Here is a 23716-nt window from a genome sequence, read left to right on the forward strand (position 1 = left end):
TGCCTTTTCCGGTTTCATTAGGATTGAATTTGCAATTAGGTATTCGATCACGTATGTAAACATTAGGAAGAAAATTAAAGGGAAGTAAATATTCCGAAGATCTCTCCCAATAAAAAAAAATACATCTTGATAAAGATTTAGCCTAGTTTGAGTAGCTTATATAATCTGCTGTGAATGATCCATATATAATTTTTTATGAAAGCTGTTTTTTTTTTTTTTAATTTACCAAACATCTTAAACCTAAAATTTTAGAAAAAAGTTGATTTTTATAAAAGCAAAGCAATACCAAACTATTACCCTACCAAGGTAGGCAGTTACATACATACATACCTACCCATTAGGCATTATATACTATTCCCTGACCCTTTAGTTCTGCAAACATGACGTCAATTACGGAGAGACGTACATTATTATCGAAGCAATGAGGACAACAATGTGCTTCAGATTCTATTTAGGCTCTACAAGTCAATCGAAAGCATGTTTATTTCAAATGATGCTGATATTGGAGTTATTCATAAAGAAATAGCTAGCAACTGGCCTTGAAGATAAGAAACTCATCAGAGACCTGTGTCAATACTAGTACGTGTTCAGTGCTGGTGACTGAGGTGCACAGCGACATGAAAATCCCTAAGAGCAAATTCACCTATTGGGTCACCGGGTCACCCACTATTAACTGCTTTTTAGTGTTTATTTTCACCTTCTGGGTCACAGGCACAGTTTCTAAACTGACCTGGGTCACCAAAATCACTTTCGTGACCTGCAAACTGACCCGGTGACTCAGGTCAGTTTGGAAACTGTGCCGGTGACCCAGATAATGGAAATAAACACTAAAAAATAGTGAATAGTGGGTGACCCGGTGACCCAACGGGTGACCTTGCTCTAAAGATGAGCAGGAAACTATTCTTAGAAAAGTACTTGGGGCCTTCCCTATAGATTATCATGAGCTGGAAAACGTGCACGAGCGGCCTGTTACTGTTATTGTCGAGGATATATATGATGTGACTTTGCAATGCAGCCGTAGAATCAGTCGAATCCCTGCAACTAAGTTTCGTTGATGGAGGACTATGTAGTCTGAATTCTAAAAGCTTATATAGCTAATAAGAGGTCATATGGAGGTTAATGGATTGAATAATATATATGCTTAAATATTGCTTATAGAACACCACTTCCCTTATATAAGTAACTAAAGGTAAATAAATGATCGATGCCCTCGGATCTAAGTGGCTATAGTTCTAACAACATCAAAAAGTTAAAAAAATATGAGAGTTCTCGCTCTCTCCTCTTTGCGGCGGCTAACCCTAGGGTTTGGCCGTTCGATATCTTTGGCTTGCGACGTCGGCGTCCGTGGCCATTGGCTGTCGAGTCCTTTGGACTCGAGAATCTCACCTCTTCAACCTTTGGGTTGCTGCTCTCTAATCTCATCTTTTTGTCTATGGGATTCACCCCCTGCAGGCTTTGCTCTTGTTGATGCGGTTGCACTCTGCTTCAATGATGGTGGTGGAGGGCGGCGGCGTGATCTGGTGGATCCAAACCAAACATGGGATCCTGGTTCTATCATGGAAAAAGGATTTGAGTTCGGATCCTCTCCGATTTGGGCGATCAGACTTTGGGGTGCCGCTGCAGTGCTTCGGCGGTGGATGGCAATTTTGCGTTCGGCTCCCCAGTGGCGATTTTGTGGTGCCCGATTGCAATGGGTGGTGCCTGATGGTTGGGGGCTCTGCCTATGGGTTGCTCGATCCGGTGTTGGCCTAACTTTCTTAGCAGCACGACGGGGAGGCTCGGTGGGACAGCGGCGTAGGTCAGAATGGGTTCCCAGACGCACGGGTGTTCAGAGATGGGTTGATGTCAGGGGGCTCATGTGCTTGGGTGCCCAAATCAGATTCAAACGGGCCTGGGTTTGGGTCAAGTCTGCTTTGGCAGATTTGATTTTAGTCTCACGTCGGTTTTGGATCCGTATTTAGGACCCTGGTCGCTTTCAAATTCGGATCTTGAATCTGAGACAGCTGCTCATATTGATCTAGTATTGGTTCTGGTTCTTGGGAGTTCGTTTGCTAATTCTTGAGTTTTTGACACCCTCGGTTACTTTCGAACTCCAAGTGAGTGAATTACCTCTCCTAGGTGATCATATCACTGGTTACAGTTACGGTTACTATAATATTTACACTGCTCTCGTGACATATGCAGTGCAGCGATGGAGTTCGTCATCAAGTCACATCTAGAGGTGGCAAACGGGCCAGGCCGGCCCATTTTAAGCGGGCCTAGTCATGTTTCGTGCCGTCCTTGGGCCGGCCCATTTATTATCGTGTCGGGCTTGTGCCGGCCCATTTACTTAAACATTAAGCCCGGCCCGGCCCATGGCCCGAGCCCATATCATGCCGGGTCGTGCTCGTGCCTACCCACTATAAAGCACGATTTTAAAATCTTAATTTGAACAAATAAAAATTAATTTTATTTAACTATTTAGAAAATTAAAATAAATTAAGTTCTACAACGTTTTTCTTAATCTTAGCTTTTTAAGATTAGATTTCTAATAATTTTTTATATTTCACTATAAGAAAGAAAGAAAGAAAAAACTTAAAATATATTGTTTTTAGTATATTATTGTGAAATTAATCTTTATTAATATAATTAAGATTTAGTATCTATTATTCTTTCCTTCATTCTATAGTTGTATTATTATGAGATTAGTTTTTATTAATAAACATATATTTAATATTTAGAAAATATACTTATGTCAAAACAAGGATATAATGTTTTGTTTCATTATTTTGACAATATAAAAGAAAGCATTGGTGGAATTGTCATGAGATTTTAAATAAAAAGATCTCATATTCAAATCTCATCATTGTAGTTTTTAAATATATATTTTTTTTTTTAAATGAAATTTTGTGTTTGTAACGGGCCGGCCCACAATATGTCGCGCTCGGGCCGTGCCGGGCCCATTACGGGCTCGGGCCGGGCCGGGCCAATGGGCCAATATTCTTAGGCCCAGCCCGACCCGTTATTCTAACGTGCTCGGGTCGTGTCGGGCCACTAACGGGCTTGGGCCGTGCCGGGCCGCTTTTAAGCGTGCCGTGCTCGTGCTTAGTGGCCCGTTTGCCACCTCTAGTCACATCCTGGTTACCTTTCATTCTAGATGCGTCTGTGCATCTTGTTATCCTTTATTATTTTTCTATGTTATAGATGCGTTTGTGCATCTTGCTATATTTTATTGCTTTCTTTAGATGTTGTTGCATCACTCCATGTACTCTTTAGTTCTTATTTAGGGAAAATGGTCCGTACGGTACCCCGCCTTTGGCTCCTTATAACTTTTGGTACCTGACAAAAAAAAAAAATCAATACGGTACCTGAAGTTCTCTGCCCGACCGAGGATTGGTACATATGGCCGTTAGCTCCATTACGAAAGTTGTCAAGTGACAATTTTTTAAGGGTATTTTTGTCATTTTATGTCTTAATCCTCACTAATTCCAGTCATGTCCCAACTGGACAATACTTGTGGTCAGCCATTCCTAACCATGTTTGACGTGGCTTCCCTATAGCTAAACACCTGTCTTTTAACTTCTTTTAGAATCTTCTCTTCTTCTCAGAGCTCCTCTTCTTCTCAGCTCTTGGTTATGGATCCTCCACCGATCAACGTGGCCAGAAGAAGATGAGAGAGACTGAAAAACAAGAAGGGTGTTGGGTATGGGTAGAATCTGAAGGTCCTTCTTCAACCTTTCACCAATGTCCTCTCTCGCGGCCAAAAGCTCATCTCCAAAGGTCTCTAATGGAGGGAGTCTGAGATCGCTAATGGAGCCAAGATCATGCTCAAGGCAAACCCAGAAAATCTAAATTAATTGGCAGAACCATTAGTGCCAAAATATGCAACTTCTCGGTCTAATCTTCAATTCACAATTGCCCCATATGCATCCTCTGTTATCCATCGCTTTTACGTATTTGGGTGTACCAATTTGGTTGACATGAGTTCTCTAGATTCAACCAAGATGCAGAAAAACCAAATCTGAACAAATTTCAAATCAAGATGCATGTAAACCCAACATGAAAATCAAAACCAAAAATGCAGATCTCTTCCCAAATCAAAATTTCATTCTTTTACAAAAATAGGCGCTGTTTCAGGAGGTTTTGGGCGCCTGGAAGAAGAACGATGTGATGGAGATAAGGTTGTAAGGTCAGTGAAGCAAAGAGGCAACTGATAGCTGTTATCCCTTTGAGAAAAGAAAAAAAAATTGTATTTAACTGAAAGGAGGAGGCTGCGATACTTGTAGAGCTTGTCGGAGAGGGAGTCGGAGCTCCCTGAGATCGGAGGGCGGAGAATTGGTCTGAGACTCGAGGGGTTCGGCGGACGAAGGCGATCTGTAACGGATCTGCTTCCCCTCAAGCACACACCTTGGTGTTGCAATTTTTGGCATGTGTTTGACCAAATGTGCATAAGAAGAAGGCGAGAGGAGGAGAGAGAGAGAGAGAGAAAGAGAGAGAGAGAGAGAGAGAGATATATATATATATATATATATATATATATATATATATATATATAATAAAAATAAAAAAGAGGCATGAAATGACAAAAATACCCTTCAAAAATTGTCACTTGACAACTTCCGTAACGGAACTAACGGCGATATGTACCAATCTTCAGTTGGGCCAAGAACCTCAGGTACCATATTGATATTTTTCAAAGCTGAGGTACCAAAAGTTATAAGGATGTAAAGGCGGGGTACCGTATGAACCATTTTCCTTCTTATTTAATATAGTTTGTCGTCCTTCCTTCAAAAAAAAAAAAAAGTGGCTATAGTTGTGAGGAAAGTGATTGGGCGGGGTAAAACTGGCTAAGTTTTTATTCAATATATATACCTCTCCAATTAATGTAACAAAAGATATATATATATTTTAAGTTTATGTTTTTGTAGAATTTCGAAGTATTCAAAATGTATTTTATTATTACATTGTTTTTCTTTTTTGAAGAAATGATAATACTTCATTAACTCAGACTTAATTACAATATTACAAAAACACTTACCAGGGAGTGACACAGAGAAGATAAGCATACGAACAAATATGGAATGACATTTCTTTGAGAACTTGAGCCAAAACTAAATCACAGATTCACAAAAGTCACAAGAGATGGTACAATATTTTTTTTATTAAAGAAAAAGAAAGAAAGACAAAAGCTAAAAGCCAAAGATTTGCGTTGGTGTCAAACGGTTACATATAATAGTAGAATGACATTTTACAATATAATCCACGCACATAAGGTTTAGTTTAATATAGATGTCGATCTGTATACAAAAATAGAATAACTGATCTTTACGTACAATATATGAAAGAGATAATCATCTTAAATATCTGTTCATTATATAATGAAGCATCAATAATTCGCTTATTATTGTTTTAGCCTCTTCTTCTTCTTCTTCTTTTTTTTTTCCTTCTAACAACAGTAAATAAGTTATTCAATAATGTCTCAAAGAGTTCCAAGAACAAAAGGTAACGGATGCTGCATATAGCCAGCCCTTCAAAAATAAGAAATTTTTTATACTTTGAGCATCTATGTTCCTCAAACTTCAAATACTACCTTTCAAAAAAAAAAAAACTAAAGTGGAAGTCGCTATAGAGAGATCGATTAACACCTACAGGTATGTACTTTTCATGCACGCACCTTCCCTCTTAGCTTCTCGATCGAGTTTCTGAACATTTCTATATTCAGTACTATGTCAAGTTTTCAACGATGCATATGATTATGTCCAAGTCCAGATCGAGCACGTGACAAATGCCATGGGAACGATAATGCAGATTTTGATTCCAGAATTCTGACCACATGCATGTTCGCAGCTGTAGCTGTACGTACACCTCGATCTTATATAATTGAGCCAGAACAGTCATGCATGCATATATATATATAATACAATATATACCATGACCAAACTAATTAATTCATTTATCAATTTCAACTTGTAAAGTTAATATCCTACAGTCCGTCAAGGAAATTAAAGTTAAGATTTTAGAAGATTTATTAAGTTCGGAGATAAGTGTACAAAAGATATAAATATAAAAGAGCTAAAGAATGACTCACCCAAAATTTAAAATAAAAGTAAGGGCAATAGCTAATTTTTACTAACTAAATTTTTTGTCTACAACTATCGTTAAAAGGGACAAACTTTCAATCAAACATGAAGAAGTGTAAAAGATGACGTAAATTAAAACTGTAAGCTGAATAGGCATCTTAAAAATAAATTGTGATAGACTACGATCGTCTTAGAACTTTAAACGAAGAAGTCAAATAAAACAAAACTACTCTGACTAAAGAAAACAATGATAGACTACGATCGTCTTAGAACTTTGAATGATCCGGAGCTTTGAAAGGGGGGTTGGCTCAAGGTTTGGCTGATGATGTTGATGGCGAGTACCAGATGACGACTTGGACAAGGTGAGCGTCTATACACGGTAGGTCATCGACGATGGCAGGGCTGGACGGTGGATCTGCACTAGATCAGGGTCGAGACTCCATAACTGCGTTTTTGACCGTGGCGGCGCGACTTGCAGCAAGGTGGCGGCGAGGGACGTGGTGTCTAGGTTTGAGGCGTGGGGTTGCAGCTATGGGATGCGGCATAGCGGGGTGAGGTGGTGGGATGCAGCGGTGGAATCCGGCGTCAAGGGTTGAGACAGTGGGATGCAGCGATGGGATCCGGCGGCTGCTTCAGTGCTGTGTGCAACTTGGGAGGCTGAGGTGAACTTTGGGCTTGGGTCACATCATCCTGTTGGGCCTTGTGGATCACTCCTCTTTGGGCTTCTATGATGGGCTAGAGTTTTGCTCTCAGCCCATCCCTATGTTTAGTTTGTCTAATTACAATAAGGTACCTTGTATTAGGAACACTCTATGTACTTCTAGCGCCTCTGGAGTAGTACCGAAAGAGGGTATCCGCTACCTCTACGTATTTAAATGTCTAATGAGTATGACTATATGTACGTACCACTTGTGGGTACTACCACTAGCTTCTTGTCTGTCTATAAAAGGCAGCGGAAGGGTATGTAACAGTCTATTCTGACTTGTAATAAATATATGATTTCGCCCTCGTGGCTTTACTCAAAAAAAAAAAAAAAAACAGTACCGCTATATATAACTCAAGTAATTAAAGAAGAGATGGACAACATTAAAGGAAAGAGTACCACTATAACCCCAATAATAGTACACATTCATGATCGAGCAAGACTTTTGAGATTTTTGATCAAAGAGAAAAGAACGTACAAATTAACTTTATATGACTCATGCTCAAAGTTATATCTTTTCCATGCAATATTCAAATTCGGTCCACATGCACTCGAATAATATGCTTACTGGTTTATAGAAAAATAGGATTCCTTTTAACTTTTCCATCTGTAACTAACCACTCTTGTAATTTCCAGTTAAGTTTCTTCTGGGTAGTAAGTGGAAGTATAGTAATCCAAAGTTCCAAACCCATCTAAACAACCTGCCCTGAATCAGACAAGAATATTCCAGTGAACACCTAGATTGATTGATACATATTATTAATTAAGGATACAGGTTACGTGAATGAGAGGCCAATCACCATGGTTATCCCAAGTGCCTAATAAGTTGACAACTATAATATATACTCTGTTGGTCCAACAATCAAATCTTACTTCCTATAGATAATTATATACCCAGCAAAGTCCAATAATCAAATGGGAAGGGAATACCATCTACAATGTTTAATACTTCCAAGTCCAACCCTCATTAGGTCTTGTCATTTACAGTTTGATATTCATCAATTAGAAACTTATAAGGCAGCTGACATATACAAGTAGAAGATTTTTTACTCTCTAAAAGAACTTATATTTATTATCATAATTAGTGGCAAATGCATAAATTTTGTAGGTATATTTTGTTTATGCATGGTTACTTAATTTGGTGCATTGTTGGTAGTATACCAGAATTACTTTAACTAGACATTTTGCATAAGTAATTTATCTACTAGTCAATTAATTGCAGAAACTTTTCTCTTGTCCATTTTCTAATTATCCTAATAAGCACAATATGACTAGCTAGCTACAGCATGGTCCATCTTGGTTGACAAATTCCACCCTAAAATCTCATTATCAATAGGGATATTTTCACAAATAGTGTATGAAGTATGGATGATTATACACTTTGGTGTGTGAACTTTGAAAACTATCATATTGGTGTATGAGCTTTGCATTTCAACATCATTTTGGTATATCAGGTTAACACCGTTAAGTTTTTGCTGTTAAGTTGGACAATAAAATAAAAGATATCATGCAAAAGTTAACGGAAAAGTTAAAAAAAAAAATTTAACTGTTATAGAGGATATTTAACGGAAAAGTTAACGGCGTACACTAAAGTGGAATATTTGAGCAAACTTGGTATACCATTGTGATATATATGAAAGTTTGTATACCAAAGTGTAGAAATGCCAATAGTTGGTGCATGGTTAGTGATGTTTTCCCTTATCAATATATGAAGTTAAGAAGGATTCTTAAAATATTGTAATCTCACCTTATGGCCCTAAAAACTCCAAAAATCATTTTCATGCATACATTATTATGTTTTTAATTATCCAAAATCTCTGTGAAGTAGCTGGTCCAGTAATTCATTATTCATGTTGTGCCGGTAAACCAAAAAACCCACAGGAAACTTAACGTGGATGCTACGTTCTAAGCTTTTCTTCTATCTTTATTTTGAGGTTTCTTTCTCACTTGGACCACGTTTTCTAATTTTTCTCATTTTTATCATAACAAGAAGAATCGGACAAAGTGCTGCGAAGCAATAACAAGAAGACAAAGGCGGCATTGTGATAATTTCACATAACCAAATCCAAGTCTCTTTCAAACACTACATATGCTTCCTCCACAAAAAGATTCTAGACCAACTGGCACGTTAGTCATGTAGCTCCATCACCCACTTCTTTATATATTAGTTTTCCTGTCAAGCCCACAACTCAAACTTAGTCCTATATAAGCTCTCTACAACTTTCTCTTCCTCCTCTGTGTGTTTCAGAATCCATTTCTGCTAAAATGGGTCGATTCAGTCTTGTTCTGGTTTGGTCACTTTGCCTTTCTTTGTGCATGTTCTCTAAACCCACATCGGCGCAGTTGAAAACAAACTTCTACGCCAATATCTGCCCCAATGTCGAATCCATTGTCAAAAATGCTGTCACTAAGAAGTTCCAACAAACATTTGTGACGGTTCCCGCCACTATTCGTCTCTTTTTCCACGATTGCTTTGTCCAGGTAACTCAAAATTCTGTCGAAGCTCAAAGCTTACCGGCTTTTTTTTTTTCGAAGGAATCAATCAAAATCTGAGCTTTGTGTACAGGGTTGTGATGCTTCAGTAATTATTGCTTCAACAGGAAGCAATAAAGCAGAGAAAGACCACCCTGATAATCTGTCATTGGCCGGAGATGGGTTCGATACTGTGATCAAAGCAAAAGCAGCCGTTGATGCAGTTGCACAATGCACAAACAAAGTCTCTTGTGCTGATATTCTTGCTTTAGCTACCAGAGACGCTATTGTTCTGGTAATCTGTTCACTATTAAATCCTTTTAGTAATTAATTGACCTTTTCTTATTATAAATTCTCGACTCATTCTTTAACAAATCGAGTTTTTGAGTTCATTCCAAATTATATATATATATATATATATATATATATATATATATATATATATTCTTTTGTGTCTCAATCGTGGCATGCAAATAGAACTTCTAATTTTCTTGTACATTATTAACTCACTCTCGAACAATTTAAGTTTCGATTGGGTCGTTGCTAATTGTTATACTAATACAATGCAGTCTGGGGGGCCTTCATATCAAGTTGAATTGGGAAGATTGGATGGACTGAGCTCAACTTCTTCAAGTGTAAATGGGAAGCTTCCCCAGCCAACCTTCAATGTGAACCAGCTCAATTCCATGTTCAGTGCAAATGAGTTAACTCAGTCAGACATGGTTGCTCTTTCAGGTACATTAATTCATTCACCATTTTTTTGAAAACAAACATGTACACTGTTTGACTGTTTTCTCGTGATTGGGACAGACCATAATTGAAGTTTGTTAGATGACACGTCATATATTGGATATATTATATCTATAGTATGTTTTTTGGATTGTATCTGTAGTCCACTGAATGTGTTTGTGATGGCTTGAAATTTCTGTTTATATAACTTTTTAGTTAAAATCAACAATAGTGAGTTTTGGACAGGTAACACTTCTATGACTTATTCGGAAAATTATATACATTTTGCCGATTCATAACATATGATCTAGCATTATTTTTCTTCGTGATGTATATGACACACACTATTCTTCGAGCGCAAAACTAGTTGTCCGACGAAACAAGTTCATTGTGTTTTGCAGCGGCGCACACCGTCGGATTCTCTCATTGCAGCAAGTTCGCTAGTCGGATAGGAAACCCGGTGGACACCACGCTAAACAAAACCTATGCTGCAGAGCTGCAACAACAGTGTCCGAAGAACGTTGATCCCAACATAGCCATCAACATGGACCCAAACACGCCCAGAACTTTTGACAATATGTACTACAAGAATCTTCAGGAGGGCAAAGGCTTGTTCACCTCCGATCAGGTCCTTTTCACCGACACTAGGACCCGGCCCACTGTCAATACATGGGCCTCAAACAATGCAGCTTTCCAACAAGCCTTTATTACTGCTATGACAAAGTTAGGCCGGGTCGGAGTCAAGACCGGCAATAATGGTAATATCCGTCGGGATTGTGCCGTTTTTAATTGACAGAAAATAATGAAAAAAGAAGGTCAAAGTGAATGTTGACCAGAAAAATGAAGTGAAGATAGGAGATTTAACTCATACAATGAGGTTTTGTAATCTCAATAATCCAAATTATGGAGGTGGGCGGTGTAAATTGAATAATGAACAAAGGGTCAAAGTGATAAAATAATGAGTGAGACTGTTTCAAAGCAAAATTGGATTTGAGTTTCAATGCCTGATCCATTTGGTTTTTTCTCATTTCTTTTCTGTTTATGAGTTTTAGCATTTTCCCATCATTGGTTTGTCTTCACTTTTAATAAGGGCTTTGAAATGTCTTGTTAGGCCGTTAAAACTAGACTCGAAAGTTCTTGCTAGGACTTAACCAAATCCATTCTAACAGTGACTGACCAAGGTTTGCATAAGAAGAACACTGCTCCTGCCAAAACAGTGGTGTTAATTGGTCAGTAATTAACCGACAACAATTTTAGTTAGACATTACTTAGATCTAAGGGTGGAAATTAAACGAATCAAATCAAACTTAACGATAACCTAACAAAGTTTGTCCGGTCACTATCCGACCACGAAGACATTACTCTTGATCAAAAATGTTCATTTGAGTTTTAGCCTGATTGTTTCTGTTACTACAATTGTCTTGTTGCAGCATAAAACTCTTAACAATTTCCAGTTTGACTATGTCTTGCATTATTTTTCAGAAGTCTTTCTTTATAATTGCACTCTTGTAGACCCCAAATCCTAGTCATTGACACGCGAGGTTTGATTATTCAAGATGCTTATAGCTTGTCATTTTCTTCCAAGACTTGCACTGATTTATGGTGAGGTGATGTGCATGCACCCGCGTACAGCTACACAAAGACTAACGACTTTGGCAGTCAATATTCATCATCTCATTCGTTCAGAAATGTTTTGTATTCCAAAACTTTAACAGGTGAAAAGAGTGCACAAAAGGGTTTTATTTATTTATTATTATTTTTTTTTAAATTATCGTTTGCTAATCTTCATCCTAATCAGGTGATGAGATATTGTCCCCAATATGAAATGAAGGGTATGCAAGGTGTTAAGTTGTTATTGAACTCAAAATCTTGTCAGGTTAACTACTTCATGTCTCCCTCTGGGCCACATTTCCAATCACACCTAATGATCATTATGATCATTTTCTGTATAAAACAAAATGCATATGACTCAGAGATTTTTGCCTAGTAAAATTGTACTAGGCAAAAACAGTTGAATTGATTGTTGAAAATGCTGCAGCAACTACCATATCATTCAAACACCAAACAAGTAGAATGGTATCTCTTTTTTTTTTTTAGAGAATGGAGAATGCTGTCTTATATTAAAACCCAGAATCAAATGTAACAGGAAACTCAACTATTACAGTACTGGAGACTTTGAAGATAAGCTTTAATATGCAAGAATAAATATCTGTCAAAGGAGTGCTACTGACCTATTTGTTACAGCTACATTCTAGCGGCCAATGAGTTTAATACCTTACATTGTCAAGATATAATCAGCTCTAAAGTTTTTTTTTGTACAATCTAACGCCTTCAACCCAAAATTTTCCATCAAATCTACTTATGTACTGTGGAGGTGGTTACCGGAACAACAATGTCAGATCAGTACTAGAATGTGTTCAATAAAACAAGCAAAAACTTATGGTTTGAGCCAAAACATATAGTAGTATGCCAGTTATGTCTTCTATGCATGCAAGCAAACCTTCTCAAGTTTTGTTGGCCAATCTTCTCCAAGTATTTGAGGGTTCAAATCCATCGCAGCCCGAAAGTCTAGTACAGATGCTGAATAAGGCCTGCTTGGTCTTTGTACGTTTCTCATATCATCGCTATGTTCTCTATCTATGTGTTTGTCCTTAGACCTTGAACCAGCTAAATCCAAACAGGGCTTTATTAATCTCTTTAAGAAAACATCAAGTCCATTATTCAACAAGTTCGCACAATCCTCGGACAGTTCCATTCCCTCCATCTCCAACTTCTGCTTCAACCTCTTTCTTAAAGAACTAGTATCAGGTAACTCCCCACTGTTCAGACAAGTCTCGTTGTAAATAGCAGGTGCTGATCCTTTGATTAACAGTTTTTTTGTCCTTCCAGTGCATATTGGGATTCCGAGAGGAGCACTAAGAGGTCTTATACTGTGGATGCTTGGACATTCAGCAGCCTGATCAACCTCTTCCCCGTCTTCATCTGAGCCGGGGGGTCTGCCCCCCAAAGAAAGAAGCTCGGTTGCCCTTTCTTGTACTTGAATTTTTGCAATAGGAGCCTCAGAATAGGTCAAACGATTCCTTGCCCTTCGATCACGAAGATTGGGAGTCCTCTCTTTCTTAGGTGATTTGGGGAAATCTCTGCATAACAATTGAAGACTAGTTTTTTGATATCCATTTGCCACTTTTACACTAAGAGAACCTGCAAAGCTGCTTTTGCTCGATGGGGGAGTCTTCGAAAGGCTTGCATTTCTCAGTATGGAACGGATAAGATGATTATGAAGACAGACATTTTCTTTTCCTATTGTTTCAATGCAGAGCCTATCAAAATCGGATTTGCGAATCTTGAGACTCAAGTATCCTGTGAGAAGACTGAAATACTTTTCCGCCTTCAGGCTCCCAACCTTCCTCTCAATCTGATCTTTTAGTTCTGAAGTGTCTATCCGAGAAAATTGCCTAATTGCTGGCATTCTGGTTTCAAATTCCTGACTATCATCAAAATCAAAATCCACTGAACTAAATCAATACCAACAGAAATTCAAAACAACCACGAATTCCTCATCATTTTTTGAAAATTCTATTTTGTACAGTCTTCAGTGAATTTAAGCTAAAACGTCAACAGTACTGATTGATATATGCACGATTATATAAGAAAAAGAGACAAATTCCTACAGCAGAATTCAGCAAAAACTCGAATATAGCCACTAATTTTCACATCAAAACCAAGCATCTCAATCAAAAACTAAATCTTCAAACATCACTGTGATATAAAGTAAAAGAATTGTGAACTAAAACACCAAAAAATCGCAGGTATTTTAGAAATATACATCTCAAATCCAAATTTCGTCTGATTTTAACAGCAGTGAACTGCTCACACTATCTAAATACTGAAAATTTAAACAAATGGTACAAAACCCAGACACTGTTTAAGCTAAAAAGGGAATCTTTCAAGTTCATTCAACTACCAGAACACTTAATTCTACGAATCACACACTAAAATTGAGAGCAAAACCACGATAGGCAATACACACAGTTTTCAATCAATCTCATTGAAGAGTACAGAATAAACAACAAACCCATGAAGGATTCAAGCTTTAAAGACTTCCAAGTAAACAAATTCGAGTTCAATCCCAGACCCAGTTCAGGATTTGACCAAGAACTATAAATCCCAACCACAAAGTAATTCAGACACTGAAACGAACAGGAAAAAAAATCCAGAAGTGTAAAGAAACGAAAACCAACCTTAATTTTGATACTATGAAGCACAATTTCACTGCAGGAGCATGATTGTTGGATCACTTGGCCATTGACTTGCTTTGATAGCAAGGAAGAGAGAGATTAGGGAAGACACTTTTTCAGAAGCTTCTTAGTTCTTAGGTTAATTTTGGGGGGTCAAACACACGTGCGTTTAAGGCTGGAGCGAAGCCAAACTGCCAATCATATGATGAGTTGATTACATACTTCGTTTACTCGAAGTCACACTCACACGTACGGACTTGCCTAGTCGTCAACGAAGCCAGCGGGTCGGGTTTGAACTCTGAACGGGTTCCGAACCCGACCAAACCAAATACCAGTATTTTGGAGTGCTTGTAATGGGGATGAGAACTTTAGGTTGTGAAGCAACTTGGAGCTTGAGCTTGGGTTTTAAGTTTTAAATCTTCAAATTGTTGTAATTTGAAACAAACAGTTTCCAAATGGATCATAACAATATATTTGTAGGATAATACTTATAAAGAGTCGATTCAACTAGATATACACGCTTTAACTCTTGTATTAGTTGAATGAATGAGATGAACTATTTTCTAAAGAACACTTAATTTTTTCATATAGATATCGACTTCTTATAACTAATCTATCTATTTTCTTTAATTTGGATGATGGAAGTTATAATTTACCTTCCGTTTATTTCTTTTTAATTCATACACTATGGATATCGTACAATGAGTTGATATCTACAGTCTAACTAAAAGGTACCCAAATGGCCTAATGGATCATTGGGATGAGTGAAAAAAAATAATTTGTTGTTCAAATGGCTTTATATTGTTTTTCCAATTGAATAGCCCTGGTATCTTTAAAAGTTAGTAACCGTGAATTTAGGTAATGTGTTTACATGAAAGATTTTATGAATTTTACTGAACTTCACAGTTATTAACTTTAGAGGAGCCAAATTCAATTAAAATAGACTTATATACGTAAAAGGAATTTTAATTAATGTTCCACAAATGAGAGATTTAGCTCGAAATGTCTTATTTGTAAAACTTATAAAACAAATCAAAGTTCTCGATAATTTAGTTCAAAATTGACTTATTGAGCAATTATAGCTCTTTGTCACTTAAATCACTAAGAATGCTATATTTTGTCGGATCTTTCTCAAGGTATAACTAAAATCATCGCTTTACGTGAGGTTAGAGGCCTGTCCTATATTCAAGTGAATTAAACTATCAGCAATACAACACATAAGATCATAAAGCTCTGGAGAAGTGATTACATTAATCACACGTTCTCAACTCAACATATACTTGCGAAGTCCTACGTGTTCTATGCATTATGCTGTTCAACTTTTTTTTTTCCCTTTCATTTCTTGGTAATCATAGCGCATAGTACTGCAATAAATTAACTAGTGGAAAATGTTGGACTTGCCAAATTTGAGTAGAAAAAATGACATGTCTCACCATCATGCTAACAAATTAGTTGAACGCATTTACTCCTGCCTTTGTATTCAATATTGGCCGGAGCAACTACAGAGCTATAGTTCCCAATAACATTATCATTCTTCTACTTTAACCCATATATATTGGTCTTCATTTTTTCTGATAAAACACCTCTTTAAACCTTTTAGACTAATGTTTTAGTCATGTTGGTATTATTCACTCCAAGTAACATTTATCATTCTTCACTCCCACTCTCTTCCAGCACCACTACACCACCTCCGCTGTAATCAGTGCAAATGAAGTTCTGGTTTATGACCCCATGCCCCATTAATTAGCATAAATTTTGGACTCCCGCTACTGTCAAACTCAGCAAACAAAGCAGGAAATTAAGAAATTTTGTTTCTTGAATTTAAGACTGGAAATGAAAAATGTACTTAAATATCATGCAAAAAACTTAACGAATGAAACATGATTCAGGTCACTCCTTAATTACATAACGAGTGGTGACCCAGAAGAAAACGCATAATGCAAAGAAACAATTTATTCGTTCGACATAAGAACTGAAGCCTTCATCATCACGTTAAAGCTCTCTCACTCTTACATCTACTATTAAAAACAGTAGTAGAAGAAGACTAACTAAATCCATTCGCTAACTCTAATGACAGACCAAACAAATCAGCAGAGCTAATACTTTAGAACAAAATGAAGATCAATTCTATATTAATTCAGTTGTCAGATCATCATCATCATCAGAAAATTAACTCAATTCAAGCAGGCATCCAAGCAGTGGCAAAAACAACATTGTGTCCCTTCCAAGTAAGCACAAGATCTTCTTCTTCCCTCTTCAACCCCCACCCCGCCGCGTGCTCATCCAGCATAGCTTTCACCTCATTCACAGCCTCCTCTCCGAACGAAACGCTTCGAAACCCGGCGCTCCTCATCCGCTGCACCCACCGGCATTTGGGCTCCAGCCTCTCGACCCTCTGAAATCCCTCGTAGGCAATCACATTCTCGATTTTCCAGCACATATCGGCCTCGTACCACTGCCTCTGCTTGCTCCCCCTCGGCAGAAACGTGTCAACAGTATCATAAGGAATCCACAGATAGTTGAACGCCGACCTCAGCCTCCCCACCAAATCGTTGGAAGTCAAGTCAGCGTCCTCGTCCACCACAACGACGACGGTTGGGTCCAAACCCCGAACGGCTTTCAAAAACATCGACCTCAGTGAAGTGGAAGAAGTAGTGATGGATGTTGAGGACGAAGAACAAGGCTCGAAATTCTGAAACGTCTCTTCCGGAATGTAATGGAGCATCATGTGACAGTTTATGACTAGAGCCTCATGTCCACTCTCTGGGTACACCAAGTTCTGGACCCGAAGCTGCTCAATTAAGTTTGCATATCCGTCTGTATAACTCGAAGGGATGACTCTAAACTCTAGGATTATGTTCCGGGATCTTGCGAAATTGACCAATTTCGACCCCAGCTCCTCGTAGGAAAGATCCAGCATCGGCGGCACGTCCTCTGTTGTTCCGGCCACAGTGAGCTTCAGCAGCGGAGGAGTAGTTAACCCGTCCTGACGAGAAGCAATGGCATCGACCAGAGTTGGAATTTGCATGCAGTGAGTCAAACTCAAGTCAACGATGTGGATAACGGAGTAGCCTTCCACCGCTTCCAGAATGGCGGCGTTTGCGGCGGTGAAGCCGAACCGGTGCCACGGCGTGAGGTCAATAAACCCCGCGAGCTCGATGACGGAGAATTTATGAGTGTGGATGGCGAGGTTAGCCTGGGCGGCGTTCATTGCTGCAAGGAGCTTAAGACTTCCGCTCCTGGCCGCACGAGCGATGAGTGCTCGAAGAAAAGCGCACGTGAGGCGCTGGTTCGAGTCACCGTCCGGGGGAGCAATGTTGTTGAGAACCCACAAGATCTGCTGCGCCAACGTGGCGTCGTTGGTCTCGATGGCGTTGGCGCAGTGGACTAGTAGCTGCTCCATGCAGTTGGCGTCGCCGAAGTTGGTGAGCTTCGACGACGTGGGGAAGCCAGGCCACGGACGCGTCCGGTGTGTCTGGTTTTTGTTCATGATTGGGAGATTTGGAGAGAACGGTGGTGTGGTCACAATTTGGTGTAAGGGTTGCGGTGGTGTTTCAGTAAATTGCATCATTTGGGAGTGAGAGAAATCGACGCTAGCTAGTCAGAAAATCTGATGCAAGGAAAGAGACGAGAGAGACTAGTAGTGGGTATTACCTTAGCTAGCTAGGCATTGGGAAGCGATCCATAAAGAGCTGTAAAAATTTCCCATAGCAGGTGGTTCTGCAAATGAATCGAAGAAAATAGACACTTCAGCTTTTTTGGGGGGAAGCAGAAAAGGGACTGGTCAAGGATGATGATGAGAGTGAAAATATTGCGCTAATCCCAAGAACCGATAGCTGGATTTGAAGTCAAAATTGAGCAAAAGGGAATCGTGCTAACAGTCTCTTCAGGCTTTTTTCTGCGACGATAAGTCTGTGAACTCTGCAGGTAACATGCGGGAGCTAGTGAGCTAGGTAGCGAGTGCAATAAGGTTACAGGACTGGTATGATTGAACAGTTCAAAAACCTTTTTCAAGCTACAAAAAGAGTCTGATCCCTTATGCTTTTCTTGATCAGGTAAGACAGGCTAGAGAGAGAGAGAGTGACGAATCATATATGATGATGATGATATAAGGAGGAGGAGGAGGAGTTGTGTGGTGGCTTAAAATGTATGTTCAGAGTTTTGGTGGCATGTGAGGATAGCCGGCCATGGAGTTGTTTGTATGTGGGGTTGGGATTTTGTCATGGAATGGGAATGTGGTGGGGATCGGAGGCAGTTAATAATAATAATGTTTTTGTTTCACTTTGTAATATTCATGATCACGGGCTATCATATTTGATATATATGGATGGTACGATCATTATCGGACAGACATCATGCATATCACACCAGCTGCTTCCACACATATATATCATCAACAAATCATTTTTTCTGCCACAGGTTTTAATTCTTTCTTGTTTTGTTTTGTTACCATATAATGTATGTACCAAACTCGTTTCATCAGCACTGACGCTTTGGTGCAAAGCTGTGGTAACTAGTAGATGTGACAAAATTGGGTAGAAAAATATAATTTTAAGAAGTCAAAGACTCAAAATTAGGTTTGTCTTAACCGGTGTTAATGATCATATTCATATTTGTCATCTTTGCATGTTAATTAGCTTAACAAGTCATTATCTTATTGGACACAAAAGACGAAGTTTTTTCCAATCTAACAACTAGCATTATATTGTACGTAAAGGATGTATATCAAGAATTTCGCTGTGTTAACACAACCGAATATTTATATGATTCAGGCTTATAGAAGAATATAATATATATATATATATATATATATATATATATATATATATATATATTTGACTGAAAATCTTCATAAGTAATCACTTCTGGAGCAAATTTTGCAGCCAAATTAATAATCGTTAAGACATTCATAACTGTGATTTATAATTATAAGCATGAACATTTCGGGTTGAATAGATTTGATTCATCCATTGATTTAATCTAGTTTGATGACTTAACGGTCATTAATTTAGCTGAAAATTTGCATAAGTAGTCTATTCATAGAGTCCTAAGAACTAAACAGTCAAGATGCCCATATGTGATCGAAAAGCGAACCCCATGAAAGATTCAATATATATATATATATGGCCCTTCTAGTGAGGGATTCCTTTTTTGGCCATTTTAAGGGCTCGCTCATTAGACCTACTTTTCGATCACATATTCACATCTTAACTGTTCAATTATTAGGTATATATGAATAGATTATCTCTACAAATTTTCAGCCAAATTGATAATCATTAAGGCATTCATAACTGCGATTTATAATTATGAACACGAACAATTCAAGTTGGACAGATTCGGTACGTCCATTGATTTAGTCTAGTTCGATACCTTAACGATCATCAATTTGGCTGAAAATTTGCATAAGTGAACTATGCATTAGAACTTAAAAACTGAACGGTCAAGTCAAAATACGATTGAAAAGTTGGTCCCACAAGGGATCCCTTAAAATGGCAAAAAAAAAAAGATCCCTTAGTGGAAGGGTCTTGAATATATATAGGGGTCTAGTCTAGAGGTGGCAAATGGGCGACTAGGCCCGAGCACAACACGAGCCCGGCACGTTTAAAAGCAGTCAGGTCTGGCCCAAACTAGTTAGTGACCCAAACACGTTATTCTAACAGGTCGGCTAAGCTGAGGAATGTGAGCCCAGTGGCCCGAGTTTGTTATAGGCCCGGCACGGCCCGAACACGACATATTGCAGTCCACAATCCGACTTGTTTTTATAATATAAATTTTTTTCCTTTATAATATAAAGATAATATACATTTATAAACAATAAACTTATATTTGATCGTGTAAACAATAAACTTACATATAAAGATAGGGAGCTCTTCTAATGAGGACCACTAAAATGAGGACTAGTTGAAGACTTTTGTATTAGACCCACACCACTAAATGAGGACCAGTTGAAGACTTTTGTATTAGACCCACTTTTCTATCACATTTTTGCAAATCAACCATTAGATGCTTAGATATTTATGTGTAGATCATTTATGCAATTTTTCAACCAAATTGAAAATCGTTGAGACATTCATAATCGTGATTTATCAGTTATGAACATGAACTGTTCATGTTTGACATATTTGGTTTGTCTATTGATTTGACCTAGTTTAGTACCTTAACAATTAGCAATTTGGAAAAAAAAATTTCAGAAATGATCTACTCATGTATATATAAGGGAAAAATACACCAACAGTGTCCGGACACTGTGGGATTGTCAAAATGATACCCGAACTTACAAAGTTATCAAAGTAATATCCAGACTCAATTTTTCTTATCAACGTAGTACCTGCGGTCGATTTCAGTCACGGAGCCATTAACTTTACCACATGTGACGCACGTGAGTCGCAAAATGAGGGCAAAAAGACTGATTTACCCTTTATTTGACATTTTACTTATTATTAATAATATATACCTATTTACTTTTTTTTTTTATCCTCTCTATCTCTCGTCTTCTTCCTCTGCACTCTCGCCCAGTCCCCCTCCCTTCAACTTCCTCTTTTCAACTTTTTCTTTTGATCTGACCAAGAGTTTTAGTGGCGCACAAATGGATCAAACTAGCTAGTAAGACCCTTTTCTTGCTTCCTCTCTTTCCCAATTTCTGCTTTCAGCTCTTCAATTCTAACCCAAGACGAGTTGAAGAAAATCGCCGCCTACAAGGTCGTCGAGTCCGGCATGATCGTCGACCTCGGCTCCGGCTCCACCGTCAAACACGCCGTGGATCGCTTGGGCGAGCTTTTACAACCGGGAAAAGTTCACAACATCATTGGAATTTCCGAGAACACCCACCAACAAGTCATCTCTCTTAGAATTCCATTATCCAACCTCGATGACTACCCGATCCTCGATCTCGCTATCGACGGTGCCGACGAGGTGGAACCCCACCTCAACCTAGTCAAAGGCCGCTGCGGATACCTCTTGAGAGAGAAAATGGTGGAGGGCACGTGTTAGAAATTCGTTCTGGGTTCAAGAACATGAACGAATCAAGGATTGCTGAAATTTTTTTCTTTTGCTTTTTAGCCGGGTTCAAGAACATAAATATGATGAATTTATGGGTTCAAGTGTTGCAATCTAGTTATTTTCTTGTTCTTTGAATCTCGAATGTTTGTTTTTGTGTCTAACCTTGATGTTGGGGGTGTCTAGCCTTGATAATTTGGATGATAGCCTGAAGGGGAAGGTTTTGGAATTGAAGGAAGAGTTGGACTCTGAATTTGTTAGTGTCCTCAAGTCCTTGGGGTTGGAAGAGGAGATAAGATCAAAAGAATCAATTGAGCAAACTTTGCCCTCAGAAGTCAAGGCCAAGATTGAAGTCAAGGCCAGATTTTTTTCTGCTGGGTTCAAGAACATGAATGAATCAACATTGTTATGATTCTTTTTTTGCTGGGTTCAAGAACATGAACATGAATCTGCTGATGTGGTAGCCTTTAATGGAATTATAGCAGATCTGTTGATCATTATTACTTGATTTTGTTGTTTGAGTTTGTACTGTTAATCAAATTTTCTTCTTTTGTTGTTCTTTAAGTTTGTATCAATTGATTGGAACTCTAGAGAGAGAAAGATGGCATCATAATGGTTTGCTGGGTTTAAGAAGATGAACTTGAATGGGTTCAAGAACATCAACGTTTGCTGGGATTTTTTTTGTTTTTTTTGTTTTGTTGCTTTTTTGCTGCATTTAAGATGATGAACATGGTTGATAAAAAAAAATGATGAACATGGAGTTTCGGGAGGAGAGAGAAAAACCAGTTATTTTTAATTTTGAATTTATTTATTTAGAGTTTGATGGAGTGAAAAAGTCTTTTTTGCCCTTATTTTGCGACCCACGTGCGTCACACGTGATCAAGATTAACGGCGACGTGACGGAAATCGGCCGCAGGTACTGCGTTGATAAGAAAAATTGAGTCTGGGTATTACTTTGATAACTTTGTAAGTTCGGGTATCATTTTGACAGTCCTCACAGTGTCCGGACACTGTTGGTGCATTTTTCCCTATATATAAACATCTAATGGCTGATTTGCCATAATGTAATCGAAAAGTGAGTCTTCCAAACCATTTATTAGAAAGTCCTCAACTAGTCCTCATTTTAGTGGTCCTCATTAGCAGGGTCCCCTATAAAGATAATATATATTTGAGTGTAAATTTGGATTCCCTTTAGACATTTTTGCTGAAAGTTTATTACTTTGTAAACAATGACAAAGTTAGCTGCAGGTTTGTAAACAATGAGCATTTGTCACTAATTTATCTATTTTGTTTACAAAAAAAAATGATCAATAGAGTGTAGGAATTAGTCTTGGTTTGTGGATTGGGTTGTGTATAGTTGAGACTTGAGGTTTTGAGAGTGGAACTGGTGATATATGAGTTGCAACTTATATTAATAATATTAGCCTCGACTAATTTTAATTTTTAGCACGAAATGAGCACGGCAGGACCCATACCGGCACAAGCACGGCCCAACACATTGTGGGATTGGGTCGTGGACTGGGTTGGGCCTAATGTTAGTATATGAGAAGGCCCGAGCCCGTTAAGAAACGGGACGTCCCGTCCCAGCCTGTTTGTCACTCTAAGTCTAGATCTAACTAAATCGCAATTAGGGGAGACATTTTCTAGTTTGAGAGAAGATCAAACTGGTCTATAGTTGATTATTATTCCATCAATGGAAAAAACATAAAAAAGGATTAAAACAATAAGAATAATAGTATTAAAAAATTTAAAACTAAAACTCAGGATCAAACCGGCTTAATGAAATCAAATTCTCCAAGGCGAAACCACCCCTACGAGGTTGCAAAAATTTTACTACATGTTATCATGTGAATGCCTCTAACGCAAAGCGCAGAGACATACCAACCTAAATCGAACACTTGGGTATTCAACCAAACAAAAAAAAGAAAACATGTTGGATAAACCGGCAATAATTATTAAAAATGCTTAATCAATACGGTTGGTTTGGCGTTAGAATAAACTAGGGCTACCACTTGGTTTGGTAATTACCGAATCGACCGAATACCAACCGATGTTTTAAGTTTGATAAACCAATTTTTTGGTAACCAAGACTGATAAAACCGAAATCGAAAATTACCGAAAAAATTGGTTTGATTTTGGTAAATACCGAATCTACCAATTATCTAAATATTAGCTTATACTACTATAGTTTTCAATACACATACATGTATATTAAGAAATAAACATAAAAAATTTCATAATAGTATGAACATTACTACATATATATACTACATTAATAGTACATATAATTTAAGTAACCTAGTCAAAGATGGTTAAATAACCTAGTTTTATTGAAAATGACTAAAACTTGATGTCATATATACAAAAAAAAGCTATAATTAGGAGATGAATACAAAGTTTACGACTATAAAATTGAAGAACCTATTTTTGTTCATTCTAATTTTTATTACAAAAAATTAGTTGTTTGAAAGTTAGTAATAGCGAAAACCGAAATACCGAATTTGGTAGATATGATTAAA

At 38.0% G+C, this 23716-nt stretch overlaps 3 protein-coding genes across 4 annotated transcripts; 1 reads left to right on the forward strand and 2 right to left on the reverse strand.

The window, feature by feature from the left end:
- The first annotated feature begins 8885 nt into the window (after window positions 1-8885).
- On the forward strand, window positions 8886-10973 carry LOC133727424 (peroxidase 73). The gene is made up of 4 exons (XM_062155004.1): window positions 8886-9243; window positions 9329-9529; window positions 9804-9969; window positions 10365-10973. The coding sequence occupies exons 1-4, from the start codon at window positions 9028-9030 to the stop codon at window positions 10754-10756; spliced, it is 975 nt and encodes a 324-aa protein (XP_062010988.1). The 5' UTR covers window positions 8886-9027; the 3' UTR covers window positions 10757-10973.
- Window positions 10974-12030: 1057 nt separating this feature from the next.
- LOC133727425 (uncharacterized) lies at window positions 12031-14374 on the reverse strand. 2 transcript variants are annotated; one of them, XM_062155006.1, is made up of 2 exons: window positions 14205-14374; window positions 12031-13447 (listed from the first exon to the last, which is right to left on the reverse strand). In XM_062155006.1, exon 2 carries the CDS (start codon window positions 13430-13432, stop codon window positions 12446-12448), a length of 987 nt encoding a protein of 328 aa, XP_062010990.1. In that variant the 5' UTR covers window positions 13433-13447; window positions 14205-14374; the 3' UTR covers window positions 12031-12445. The 2 variants fall into 2 exon arrangements, with proteins under 2 accessions (XP_062010990.1, XP_062010989.1); XM_062155005.1 differs by having other exon boundaries at window positions 12031-13451; window positions 14205-14373.
- Window positions 14375-16034: 1660 nt separating this feature from the next.
- On the reverse strand, window positions 16035-18362 carry LOC133727426 (scarecrow-like protein 32). The gene has a single exon (XM_062155007.1). The coding sequence runs from the start codon at window positions 17770-17772 to the stop codon at window positions 16381-16383; it is 1392 nt and encodes a 463-aa protein (XP_062010991.1). The 5' UTR covers window positions 17773-18362; the 3' UTR covers window positions 16035-16380.
- Window positions 18363-23716: the final 5354 nt, after the last annotated feature.

This window comes from Rosa rugosa, chromosome 1, assembly GCF_958449725.1.
Source record: "Rosa rugosa chromosome 1, drRosRugo1.1, whole genome shotgun sequence".
NCBI lineage: Eukaryota > Viridiplantae > Streptophyta > Magnoliopsida > Rosales > Rosaceae > Rosa > Rosa rugosa.

Bases quoted from the DNA above. Each gene is read 5' to 3' on its own strand.
- LOC133727426 (XM_062155007.1), bottom strand. From the start codon at position 17,772: ATGATGCAATTTACTGAAACACCACCGCAACCCTTACACCAAATTGTG.
- LOC133727424 (XM_062155004.1), top strand. From the start codon at position 9,028: ATGGGTCGATTCAGTCTTGTTCTGGTTTGGTCACTTTGCCTTTCTTTG. The intron at 9,244-9,328 runs GTAACTCAAAAT...CTTTGTGTACAG, and splicing joins TCCACGATTGCTTTGTCCAG to GGTTGTGATGCTTCAGTAAT. The intron at 9,970-10,364 runs GTACATTAATTC...TGTGTTTTGCAG, and splicing joins AGACATGGTTGCTCTTTCAG to CGGCGCACACCGTCGGATTC.
- LOC133727425 (XM_062155006.1), bottom strand. From the start codon at position 13,432: ATGCCAGCAATTAGGCAATTTTCTCGGATAGACACTTCAGAACTAAAA.